The sequence below is a fragment of the Lepidochelys olivacea genome (assembly GCF_965140295.1).
Source record: "Lepidochelys olivacea isolate rLepOli2 genome assembly, chromosome: 4".
NCBI classification, from domain to species: domain Eukaryota; kingdom Metazoa; phylum Chordata; order Testudines; family Cheloniidae; genus Lepidochelys; species Lepidochelys olivacea.
Genome location: NC_140414.1, coordinates 86,410,898 through 86,424,444, shown reverse-complemented (window position 1 = coordinate 86,424,444; position 13,547 = coordinate 86,410,898). Strand labels below are relative to the sequence as shown.

Here is a 13,547-nt window from a genome sequence, read left to right as displayed (position 1 = left end):
TGCTTTGAGCAGGGGGTTGGACTAGATGGCCTCCTGAGGTCTCTTCCAACCCTGATATTCTATGATAAAAGACTGCTTGACCCTGAAAACTATCTGCATATGACACAAATGAGGTGAAGCAAAAAACAGTTTAGTCCTGTCCAGACAGCTGGCTAGATGTCACTTGATGTCTGCTTCTCCGGAAATGAATGTGGCTTAGGAAAGAACACAGGTAAATATACTGCATGGTTCAAATGAAACTGAGAAACTACTTTAGACAAAAATTTTGGGCGCGGTAGTAAAGTTACTTTGTCCTTAGAGAACTGTATATAAGGGGGCGCTGCCATCAGAGCCAACATCTCACAGACTCTCCTTGTGGATGTTATTGCTACTCGGAACCAGTGGCTCCGGAACAGGGGAAGGGGGGGGCAGAGGAGGGACCCAGCAGGGCCACAGGCCTCCCACTTTTTGAAAGTGGACAGGTCTGGCCCATCCACTTTCCACCAGGGTGCCCTTCCCCCCGAGGCCCCACCTCCTGGCCAGCATGGAGCCTGGCCAGAGAGCCCAGTTGCCCACAATGTGGGGGAACTGAGAGCAGCCCCGTCCTGTGTCATTGCCACCCCTGACCACGGCTCTCCACCCGGCCCAGGGCAGGTGGACATGGAAGGTTCACGATTCTGCACCAGCTTACCGCAGCTGCTCTCGCAGCTCTCTCCAAACCGGCTCCTGCCGTCGTGGGGGGACAGAGGGGGGAAGGAGGGGACCTTGGAGCTGCCACCCGGCCATGGTAAGAGCCGCACAGGCAGATGTGGGGAGCCGCAGACCCTCCATCTGCCCTGGACGGGGACATGGTTGGGGGTCTACTCTCAACAGGCCCCTGACACCATGGACAGATGGAGGATCTGCTGCAGCTCCCCACAGCTGGCCGTGTGGCTCTCATCATGGATGGGTTGTGGCTCCGAGGCCCTGCACCCTGGCCAGAGCCACACAGGCAGCTGTGGGGAGCCTGGGTCCCTGCACCTCCCCTTGATGGAGGAGGCAGGGATGCAGGCAGGGGGCTGCTTTTGCCCCCCTCTCCCTGGGCAAGGGTGGGGCCTTGGGAAGGCAGGGGCCTCCGCGCTCCCCCCCCCGCCTTTTGCTAGGAACACAGTTTCATGACACAAAAATGGAAAGGGACAAGATGTGAGGGGTTCAAGTGGAGGTCCCACTAAAGCCACTAGGACTGTATTAAGGTCCCACAGAGGAACCAGCTCTTGGACTGGAGGATGGAGGCAAAGAAGCCATTTTAAGAATCTTGCTACCACAGCATTGGAGAAGATTGATCTTCTCTGAAGGGGCCAGGGATGAAATGCCGATATCTCTGCCAAATCCACTTCCAATGAAGTGAGCAAAAGTCCAACAACTGAAGGTGCAGCAAGTTCACCAAGATATCCTGGATAGAGGCCAGCACTGGTTTTATTCTGCAGGCCCATGACCACATCAAAAACCGTTTTCATTTCATCGCATAGGCTATTCTGGTAGACGGCTTTCTACTGTTGAATAGGATCTGTTATACAGCCACCAAACTCTGCTATTCCTCCTCATTTAGCCGCAAAGCAACCAGTCCATGAGATGCAGGGAACTGAGCATGGGATCCAATGCGTGACCACGATTCTAAGAGAGTTGGTCAGGATGGAGAGGAAGGGGTATGGGAGGCTGAACTGACAGCGCGAGAAGGTTGGAAAACCAGCACTGTCTCAGATGGGCTGGGACAGTGAGAATGAGCTTGGCTCAATCCACTTTCAGATTGAGGCTGACCTGTGGGATGATCTGGGGAAAAGCATATAGGACAGCCAACTGCTAGCTGAGAAGGAAAGTGTCAGACAGGGAGCCCAGATTGAGGCTCCCTCGAGAGCAGAACAGGTGACATTTCCTGTTGTCTCTCGTAGCAAATAGGGAGATAGTCAGAATGCCCCAAGTTGCAAAGGTGACCTGGAGGATGTTTGTCTTCAGAGACCACTTGTGACACAGGGAAAAATTCCTGCAGAGATGGTTTGCGAGATGATTTTGGACTCCAGGCGCATAGTCAGCTATCTGAGTAATGCTTTCCTCAACGCAGAACTGCCACAACCTGATTGCCTCTTGGCAAAGCATCCTGAAGTGTGTTCCTCTTTGCTTAGTCACATAATACATTGTGGTGGTATTGTCGGTAAATATGTGAACCACTGAGCATCTGATATGGTCCAGAAAAGTGTGACATGCATCGTAGATGGCTCGAAGCTCCAGCATGTTGATATACAATGCGGACTCCTGCTCTGACCATAGACCTCGAACTTTCAGCAACCCTAGATGTACTCCCAAACCCATCAGGAAGGCATCGGAGACCACAGACCTGGTTGGCAAAGGCTGGATGAAGGGAACGCCCTGGCAAACGTTCTCTGGAGACGTCCACCACTGCAAGGAATCCAGGACCAGGTGAAGACAACAGACCAAACTGCCCAGTGGGTGAAGAGTAGCAAGCCATTCATTTTGAAACAACACGGGAGGATAGCTGACAAGAGTGATCATTTGGAACCTCATTTATCTGATATATTGGTTGAGGCTGCAAAGGGTGAGATTGAATCTTACCCTGTAAGTGTATTGAAGCCATTGTGCTCCAGAAGACCTTAGCAGGCCCAAGTAGCCCATTGTTAATGGGGAAGGCAACTCTCCGAGGGGCAGATGACTGTGGGATATCCACTAACTTGTGGGTGTTCTCCTGCAGGAACTCCACATGGATATCTAGGGAAGCGGCTATGTGCCACAAAAGGTCCTGGTACACCTTGAAATCCTCTAGTACCGAAGGGGAGAAAGGGACAGGCACTGTGGAACTGTCCAGGGACAAAGATGGAGTGGTTAACTGTGCCAGAGCTGGATCCTGCTCCAGAACTGACGGGCCTGGGTGGAATGACTCTGGAGGCTCCACAAGGGGAAGGCTCACTGGTACCTGGGCCTGTGGAGAATGGACAGTCCCCATCACAGACCTTGTAGGCGAGATGAGGGGTGGGACCTATGTGACCGACCATGGAAACCCACAGGCATGGATAGGGCACTGGTGACAGTAGGCACTGGGCCAGAGGCGCCAGTCCGAAATGCAAAACAAATGCCAATCTTGGTACCCAGAGAGCTCCATGAATGGCCACCGATGTGGGTTGGATGGTGGGACAGTCAGAGGATGAAAATCCTGACTCAGATTCCAAAAAGTCCCAGACTTCAGGGGATAAAGGAGGAACCAGCCCTGAGGGTGTGAGCAACTGGTCCAACTCACCTAGAATGACGAGGAAGCTGGCGCCGACGGTTGAAACAGTACAGGTTGTTTCTGGGGATGGAAGCGGTGTCGACCCTGAAGTCGGCTGCAATTCCAAAGTAACTGACGGTGCTGAAATGGAGGGCAGTGAGTGCCAGTCACAATTCACAGGGCTGGAGAGGTCCATTGCACAGAGTCTGGTACTGATCCCAATTCTTCTGACTATGAAAGGGAAACCTCAGGGTATAGTGCCAACAGACTCCCAGGTTCAGTGGGCCGCTCAGCCTACGGGGCTATAAAAGATGCAGCATTAGCTAAGTCCTGGACCAAGGGTGAGCTCAGGACAGAAAGGCAGAAGAGGTCCTGATATGCTCCTAGCATGGGAAGAGTCTGTGCTGGCATCGCCCTCATTGGTGTCGGACTCAATGGATGCCCCAGGGCCCCAGAGTCAATGGTATGGGTCTCTGACCTCCTTGCATGGTACTGGGAAGTGGTTGATGGCCTTGCTTCATCCCACACACCGTCATTCACCCTGTGCCAATACACACTCCTTCTGGAAGAGGGAGATGAGTCCCACTGGGACCTGGAGCAGGCTCAGTCAGTCTTATGCTATCTTTTCCTCGGCACACTTGACGGGAAAACTCCTCCATCTCTTCAGAGAGGCGCCAGTTTCAGGATGTGATGTGGCAGCACTCTCAGAACCAGAGGGTAACTTCTGATCTGACGAGGGCCTCGGTGCCGAAGCAGGCCTCCTGGCCTGCTTGAGCAGGCGTTGCTTCAGACGAAGATCCCTTGCCACGTTAGTCCGTTTGGTGAACTATCTGCAAATAGAACACCGTTCCCTGATGTGACTTTGCCTAGGCACAGCAAGCACTGCATGTGGGGATCGCTCCCCCACACAGTGGACAATGTTTAAATCCTGGTGAGGGCATCACCAGGGAAATACTTAAACTACTGCTAACTAACACTAAGTACTAAGGGTACTAATTAACTATACACTACTAGAAATGTCAGTAAAAATAAAAGGTTTGTGATAGGAAAACTACACAGAACTCTGCCTCCAGCAACAGGTGGTAAGACGGAACCAAGTGGGGAATAGGGCAGTGCTGACTCGTATAGCAAGGGGAGAAGCTATGGCCACAAGGGGTGAGCACTGCCGCCTACAGGTTCTACTTGGGAAAATACTCTGGCTCCAGAGTGCAGGACTGCACACATCCAAGTGGAATACATGGCTGCATCTACTTGCAGAAGAACCTTAATTACTCTTTCTTCCTTTAAAATTATATTTTTAAATTTTAAATGCTAGAAATAATTATCCCCATTAATGTGTCTTTTAAAAAAATAAATTACCCCAGTGATTTGGTGGATAGTGCAGCATGTAGCTAATTGGAGGCAAAAAAGTAGCTCTAAAAATCCTTGAACCAAGGAGGAATAAAAGTGCCACAGAAGAGTTACCCTCAGCCATGGAGCAGCAGGGGAGATGTGAAACAAAACTGCATTTCATTCCCACAGTAAGGCAGCTTTCCCTGACAGGCCTGCGCTGTGAGACACTTGCTACTGTTTAGTAAGAGGAGGGACAAAGATATGCTGAGGGATCAAGAGGCGGCACAGCACAAAGGGCTAGGGAGAAGCCTAAAGGTCAACCTACATGACTCTCATTCTGAGCCTTTGGGTCAAACTCTGCTCTCAATCACACCATCATCATTCTGGTTTAACTACCAAAACCAAGGGAGTTTTCTTTAGACTGACACCGTTTTAACTGACAGGAGAATCTGGTCATGAGTGTAGAGATCAGGACTCCTTTGCATACGTTCTGAAGCCCCGTACGCCCAACATTTAATTTTTTAATTTTTTTTTTGTAAATTAACAATTTTGAGAAACTAAATCAATTTTAAAACAGAAACAATTATAATTTCCTTTTACCTAACAAGATTCAGATCTTATTTGTTGTAAAAGTGAAGGTGATAAATAACTTAGGTCTACAATAGGATACTGCAAAAGAACTACCACCTGTACACTGTTACTTTGTCTTAAGACTCATTGGTCTGGATTAATTGGTTGGTTTCTAGGATAAACAGTGAGACTCAAGACCCAGTCTACCAGGGCCACGGCTTCCTCTGGGATCAGAGAGGAGAAGCCTCAGTGAAGGATTATTAAACTGGAGATGACACTGTAAATCTTCAGGGTGGGCATATATCAGCAACTGTCTCTTCCCATATGTTTCTAAAACTTCTAACACCATATAGAATCCTTACACTCTTTTCCTAGACGTTACAGGCTAGACACCTCTGTTGATGCACTGTTTGGACAACTTCAGGGACCAAACATCGTTAATACCTTCAGGGCTGTGGTACCTTCCTGAACCTCTCTCCACTCTTCTTCTAGGTAGAAGAGACTGCTCTTCAAATCCTATCAGTTTGGACTGGTGACAGACACGGCTTCAGAAAGAGGATTTAAAAAATACCAGAGAAAAGTATAAGTGGTATCTCTATGTCCCCTAATCACCTATCTGTAATGTCTCAGCCAAAGACACTGTCACTACACTGTATCCGTTCTTCCAGTTTATCTTGCTGATGATATTTTTGAGCCACCCACCCCAATTCTAAATACAACATAAATTAATCTGAAAAAGTGATACAGGAAAGTTTGGGGTGGAGGGACAATGAACCTTTGGCAAAAAGGCAGTGGTAAGATTTGTCGCTGCTGCCTATGTGAGGGAAAGAAACCAAGCCATCGGTCTGGATAGAGGCTTTCTGGAGGCTGCCTAAAAATCGTCTAAAAGAATGTCTGAAACAGTTTAACACAGTCCCACAATTGTTCACCCATACAAAACACAGTAATAACTGAAAACAGAGCATTCTAGAGTGGTCTTTATAATTAATTTTACAGTCCTACCGTGGAGAATTGAACCCGCTGTCTACAGTAATGCTGCTGCTGTCCATGCTGTCCAGTCGAGCTGAATGGGTGGCTCTCTGGCTGCTGCTGTTTTCAGTTTCCTTGGGGGTGAGAAGAGTGAGATTCTTCTCAAACTTTCTTTGCAGATCCCTTTCTTTTTCCCGCTCCAGCAACCACTGCATAGTGCCCACATCATCTCTGTTTTTTTCTTCCTCAGCATTTTTATTTGTTCCTTCCTCTGAGTCATCATCATCAGAAACATTGTAATAATCAAAGGTGGCTTCCTGGTTCCCAGCTGTCTCTTGCTGTCTCTGTGAAACGGGTAAAACTTGTGTAACTGAGGTTACTATAGCTTGTTCAAGTTTCTCACATCTGCCTGGCAGTGTGTCAGAGGGTGTCTTTTGATGGGGTTTTAGTAGGGGCGTACTGGACTTGTGATAATTATTCACAGACAGTGTATTGTGTAGAGGTTTAAAAAGTGTATCTTTGCTAAATATTTCTTTCCTTTTGTCCAGGCTGCTTGATTCAGTGTTATGGTGTTGAACCAGTCGCCCATTTGCGATCACCTCAGAGGTCTGGCCAGCAACAACTGGACCACTACTTGGCCCTTTAGGGGACTCCTCTTTGTGTACCCCAGGTTCTCTGGCTATGTGTTGGGAATGTCTTTCTGAGGGAGAAAGTTTTTTTATTCCTTCTGTTAAAGTCACTGTGTCATGGTCCTCTTTATTTTTCCCCAGTGGTGATGGAGCAGTAAGTACAGTCTCACTCGAAGTGTTGCATTGAAAATAATCATCAATTGCTGATTTTGTTGTGCAGGAGTTGAGCTCACTATAAGATGGTAAATTCTCTGTAGGCTTGATTTGTTCCAATAAGCCACAGGAATTGGGGGTTTCTACATTGCCACTAACTATTTCGGGTACACACACATCTTTATAGTTTGCAGATGAAATCAGAGCCCTTTGATGACTGAGTGACTGTGAAGGCCTTAAGGTACTGTCATCAGTATATGCTTGGCTAGTTGTTGGGTCATCGGGGCTACACCCTTCAGCTACATCTTCAGGTGTACCTAAAGTAGCAGAACCCAGAGGCCCTTTAGAGTTGTCCATCGACCTAGACCTTTCCTTGGCTTTGTTAGACCTCTCGTTCCTTGACCTTCTATCTTGTGTATGGCTGTGGCTTCGATGGACCTTGGAGTGGGAGCTTCCCCTTGAAGGTTCAGGAAAAGGCATCTCAGTTCTTCTTTTGGCCAATTCACCAGATACATCCCATTCTGGTGTCATGGGAAAGTGAGACTCAATCACGCTAGGATTGCTGTGCATGATAAAATTATCTCCTTTGTGTTCTATTATGAAACAGCCTTCCCGTGGGGACCTAGTAAGGGGATCATAGAACTCATACTCTCTTTCACCTGGTATATCCAAATGGGAACCATCTGAAGGGTCTCCTTTGGACACCCGGGTCTTGCTGTGTGACCGAGATTTTCCATGAGGCTTTCTGTGATTCCTGCTCTTTTTGCTTCGCCCACTATGGTGAGCTGAAGATCCAGCTTTGCTTCTTTGAGCTTTTTCTTCTTCAAGTTTCTTCATTAGTGCAGTATGCCTCATTACATTTTCCACAGTCAAGTCTGGGTTAATGCGCCTAATAATCTCCATTTCTACCTCCCTGGGTATAGTAGTAGGGGTGTCTTCATCCCTCAAGGGCCATTCCTCAGGAGGAAACTGGGCAGAGAAATTGGCCAGCTGTTTTGCCTTGTCCTTTTTAAAGCTTAGTCGAAACAATTTTAGTCCAAACTTTTTAGACTGCTTTTCTACATCTTTAGGCTTTGAGAGTGTCTCTGCTTTATAAGAAAAATTTACAGTACTTTTACTTTTTTCACTGGGTGGTACCTGACACAGAGAAGGAGGGCAATATGAGTCTTTACAGTCTTTTGTGGATTTCCTCTGTAGGGTGGACGCATGCATGCTGTGCATGTCTTCTCTGCAACAATGGCAAGAGTCGCAGTGGTTTTTGGGTAAAGTTCGGTCCCTGACGCAGCCTGAGGTGGAGGGAGTTATAGTTCCTTGCTGTGGAGAGGTACACTGAGACCTGTCAGGTATCCTCTCATCCAAATGGTACCATTTACTGTTAGTTCTTATGAGGGATGGGGTTATAAAATAAGTCTGTGGGGTCACGATGAAATAGCCATCTGGAGTTGGATATATTTTCCTCTCTCGTACAAGCATGTTCAAGGTATGCCGAAGAATTTCAGGACTGGGAGTTGGAACGCCTAAAACAACAGTAAATACATATGAGCTACTGTATAATCATGAAAAGTTCTTCGGCTCCCCTCCCACCATCCCATACAGAGTTTTGCCAACTCAAAAGTTATAGCATGTTGAGCAAACAATTCAAACTGAGCACATTGATAGGCATTCTCTAGTCTGTATTTCCACTTATCTCCTACACTTCAGTCACATTAATTATTAACTAAATAAAAAGAGGACATTAATAGAGTGTAAAAAATAACACTTTAGTTACTTCCATTGTGTAGGTGACTGTAAACTACAAAATGGAAAGAATACAAAGAAAAGAGAATCAAGGGAAAAGATTTCATTTTTATTATTCTAGTCAAATATTTACATCCCAATTTATCAATATGTATGTATTAATTGTGATTTACAGCAATGTATAAATAGGTGCCCATAACATTTTTTTCCAGATAAAAATGCAATAGAAACAAAGCACACAGGAGAACCATACCTCCAACACAATTCAACAGGCAGGACTTTCCCACCAAACCATTCCCACATAAACAACTGCCCCCATCAGGCTCTAAGCTCTTCAGCCTCTCCAAGAAAAAGACTATTTGAATTACACAGATCTATTTTACTCAAAACAAATGTGTTGACTATGCTGGATGATATTTGTCTTCTAAAAACTTCCCCACAAGAGTCGCTTGGCCTTTAAGTGGGGTCTGATGGACCACATGCTTGAGTGCAGATATCAAATACAGGCAGATACCTTATTATTGACTACATAAAATCCACATAGGTCATTTTGTGGACTGGGCCTTCAGGCCTGATTCTGTACCTATTGAAGTCAACGTAAAAATTTCCATTGACTTCAGTGGTACAGGATCAAGTCCTTAATACTTCAAAGTACTACACCAAATAAGGTGCTGACTGATGTGTGGTATAAGCAAATGGCTCGGCTGCTCTCTTCTGTGTCTCCTACTGTATGTTACCAACTCCACACATACACGTTTCAGAGGTCAGAGTCTGCAGTTACACTTTACTACTTGCGTTTGAGTACAGCAGGAGGACAACATGGGACCAGCACAGTGAACAATATGCTGTCCAAGAGCTAGCATGCTGCTGTGGCAATTACAAACTGACTTCAAACACTGGCTCTTGGTGTTACCACATAACTGTGAGGGGAAGGGATAACAAAAATGTCCACATTTTGGAGCTTCACGTGCTAAAATGAAGAAAAGTATTTCTGATTCCTAAATGACCAAATTAATCTATAAGGCTAGAGTTTAGGAGGAGGATCAAAAATAAATACAGACACTCCCCAGGTTATGCAAGACCCGACTTAATGCAAATTCGCACTTACGGAAAAAGTTCCGTAAGCTAGAAATAGGAATTTTTTAGTTGGGCTTTTTTTTTTTTTTTTGCATAACGTTCGGTTATACGTTTCCAACTTATGCAAAACTCAAGTTACGCGAGGCTTTCCGGAACGGAACAATTGCGTAAATCAGGGAGCATCTGTAAATGAAATAAATGGCATTGAACCGGCCCCTATTATTCACCACTGCTTTCTTTCAAGACAAAATGGATGCAGCAAACTCTAAAACACACCCCATACATGAAATACAATAGTTGAAACAGATGTTTATACAACCACCAAAGAAGAAGAGAAAAAATGTTCATGCTCAATATTGAAGGAAACCTGTGTGATGCGGGAATCAGTCTGCTTTTGCTTAATGAATTGGAGACTGCTCAAGAATAGTTCACTGGTGCAAGTTAATCAGCTCATTTAGTGCTAACAGGATGAGACCAGATCCTGCAGTAAAAGTTCTGGTTTCACCAGCTTACTCTTCAGGGAGAGTTATAAAAGGGAGTCTTTTTTTCCACTGCTGAACAGATTACAGGACAACAAGCACCAAGGTTTAGGACAGTCCTGAAGTTCTTGTTGCATGTACACCTTAGGGAGGGGACGGTTTTCCATCCATTTGTTCCCAGGACCCCAAATAATCTCATCCCTGGTCTCATACATGGGGAGAACAGAACCCTCCTCATCTCTAACCTTGAAAATCTTTATTTTATTTTGTTTTTTTAAAGGGTGTTGAAACATTGGCTTCTGCTAATTCACTGCAGAAAAGACTAGTTGGATTAAGTTCCTAACTAGAATTTATCTGGGAAATATGAGGTGGGCGAAGGGAAAAGGCCCAGTTGAAGTCCATTCCCCTTCTTCTTTGATGAATTCAGTGGGACCTTCACCCATCTCCTGATATGCCCATAACCTCACAGAAGAGCAACCTGCTTAATGCTGGAGCCATACTGGGGAGATCTCTTGTGCATGACTCTAGAGGAAATCTGCCTGTATCTGCCTTGCTGTGGCTCATGTGGGGGTGGATTCTTCTCTATTTCCTCTGCCGGCATCTTCTAAAAGGCCTTTTTAGTAGGCTGTCTAAGAAAGTGTTAATGCAAGTAGGTTCCAAGCCTTCATTACATGTGTGACTGATTGCTGGTAGTAGGCTTTAACCTTCCAAAGGCCAAAAATCTCCCCCACTCTCCATGTTGGGAAGGTGAACCCAGATGCTGCTCTCTCAACTGGGAGAAGGGTTCATGCATCGGAGACACAGATAGCTCTTGCTGCGGAGACCTTTATGACTATGCTGCAGTCTGGGCAGTATCTCCCTCTCCTTTACTTCCTCAGACAGCAGCCACCATGCTGACCGAAGATGTGGGTGTCTGTCTGGAGACAGACCTTGGACTGCGGAAAATGAGGAGGGATGCTAAGAAGTAAGTGCCAACATTTCTTTATTCCTCATTAGTTTTGTCTGTGTTAAAAGGACATGTGGAGCAGTCACCACTCCAGAATCGGGAGTCCAGAGCAGAACAGAACCTTCTGGCATTCAACTACTCAAGGTTATTTAAAAAAAAAATTAATATGGAAAGAGATGCAGTGGTTCTTTTTCAAGATTTGACGGCTTAAAAACAAAAAGCAACAAAAAACTCTAGTTCCACCTGCACCATAACAAACATTTTTCTTGTGGCCTTTTCAGTCAACTTTAGCAAAAGGCAATTTTAAAATTTCTTTGTGAAGTAAGTCATTATCCCCTTCTTTCTTTACAGTCAAAAGCTCTCCTACATAATACACATGTTCTTAATAGGCGCTTCTAGAGTGCATTTTACAGAATAGAGGAGTAGAAATTAAAGTGTTTTTCTCTCTTTCATACGTGAAGAACATTTCAACGAGAAAGCTAAGCTATTGCTGTCCAAATTTTATTAGAGTGGATTCTAATGTATGCCCGTGTTTCACTATTTTCGCAAGTATAGTTGTATGTGTTTCCACACACACAGCCCTCAAGCCCTCCTGAAGTTTTGACATAAGCCAACAATAGCCAAGATAGAGAGAACTCATGCTAACGAGAGAGAACTCATTATCCCGAACTCACCCCATTAGCGGGCACTGTATTGCAGTATGTATAGTGTGACGGGGCAAGGCCAGATGGCTATAAAAAAGTAGTGGGAAATAGATAAATTAGCTCCAGGCTAAACAAATCCCTCGTACCAGGATAAGGTAAATGGCAGCTGCTCCAGGTCAATTAAGACACCTGGGGCCAATTAATAACTTTCCAGAAGGCAGGGAGAATGCTAGGTTGATTGGGACACCTGAAGCCAATCAGGGACAGGCTGAAACTAGTTAAAAGCCTCCCAGTTAGTCAGGTGGGTGTGTATGTCAGGAGCTGTGGGAGGAAGTTGCGCTGTTGGAGAGACTGAGTAGTACATACCATATCAGGCACAAGGAAGGAGGCCCTGAGGTAAGGGTGAAGTGGAGCTTGAGGAAGTGGGGACTGCTGGGGGGAAGTAGCCCAGGGAATTGTACATGTCATGTTTCTAAAAGGTCAGCTACCATAGCTGATACTATTAGGGTCCCTGGGCTGGAGCTCGGAGTAGAGGGTGGGCCCGGGCTCCCCCCTTCTCTCCCTTCCCCCCCGATTAATCACTGAGACTGGGAGACAACAGAGATTGTGCAAGGGAAGATAGCTTCTCCTCACCTCCCTCGCTGGCTTATGATGAAAATGGCTCAGTAGACTGTGACCCTTGTCTCTAGCGAGAGAAGGGTTACGTGGAGGGTCACAGTGAGCCTCTGAGGCTAGCGAAATCCGCCAGGAAATGCGGGACCCATGGAGACAAGGAGAGAGCTTTGTCACAATAGTAACTACTCTCTTATCTGGCTTTGGATGATATTTGTATTTAGAGGTGTTTTTACTGGGTCAATTACCAGGAATATTTGTCAGGAAAGGTTTATAATGGAGCTGTTAAGAAGTTGAATAGGAACAATATGGACACAAAAGTGAGAGCAGCAGCAAAAAAGAAGTGGGAGGAAAGGAGTACTCAGGGCTTGTCTACACGACTGCTTAAGACACTCAGGATTGTGAAAAAACCACCCCCCTGACTAATATAAGTTAGACTGACTTAAAGCGGTGTCTACATCACTCTATGTCAGGGGGAGATGCTCTTCTACAGACACAGCTTCCGCTTCTTGTTGCAGTGGCGTATTTATGCCGATAGGAGAGAGCTCTCTCGTCGGCATAGCACGTCTTCACCAGAGGTGCTACATTGGCACAGCTGCATCGATGCATCTGCGCTGACGTACAGCACATTGTGAAGCACTTGTGAAGACAAGCCTTTAAGATTCCAATCTTCCTTCCCCCATCCTGAATTATGGGTCACATACATTTCATGAAATAATCATCAAGGTAAGGCAAGAGAACTCAGATTTCCCTCTCTCCCTTTCCAGTGGGAGTACCCTCGCTACAGGAGATCATCCTGGAAGTAGTAGCAGAGACACACACAACCCTGAATGGGCAGGGCACACCAGCAGTAGCAACAAATGGGAACATCTAAAAAAAAATAAGCAACTGTGTACTGGCGGGTGGACAACAAGAGCTTAGCACACACACTGAGAGCTCAGAGCCTTGTGTTATCTCCCTGGGCCAACACAAAATAATAATATGCAACCCCCATTTTCTGGACCTCAAGCATCTACAATTAAAGAACTTGAAAACCATACCCTCAGCTTAAGCAGGCTCTTAGCATACAGCAGAAGTGCCAAGAATGAATACAGTGCACACAGAGCAGATATGTATTATCTGTTTATGTTTGGTTCATACTATTTAAGTGCCTGCTTTGCTAAT

At 45.9% G+C, this 13,547-nt stretch overlaps 1 protein-coding gene across 5 annotated transcripts in view; it reads right to left on the bottom strand.

The window, feature by feature from the left end:
• The window catches only part of STOX2 (storkhead box 2), a 119,601-nt gene that overhangs the window by 10,908 nt on the left and 95,146 nt on the right, over window positions 1-13,547 (bottom strand). For all 5 annotated transcript variants that reach the window (XM_084625825.1, XM_084625828.1, XM_084625829.1 and 2 more), the window contains one exon: window positions 6,140-8,405. In XM_084625825.1, the coding sequence (XP_084481951.1) occupies window positions 6,140-8,405 (2,266 nt within the window). The remainder of the gene's footprint in view (window positions 1-6,139; window positions 8,406-13,547) is intronic.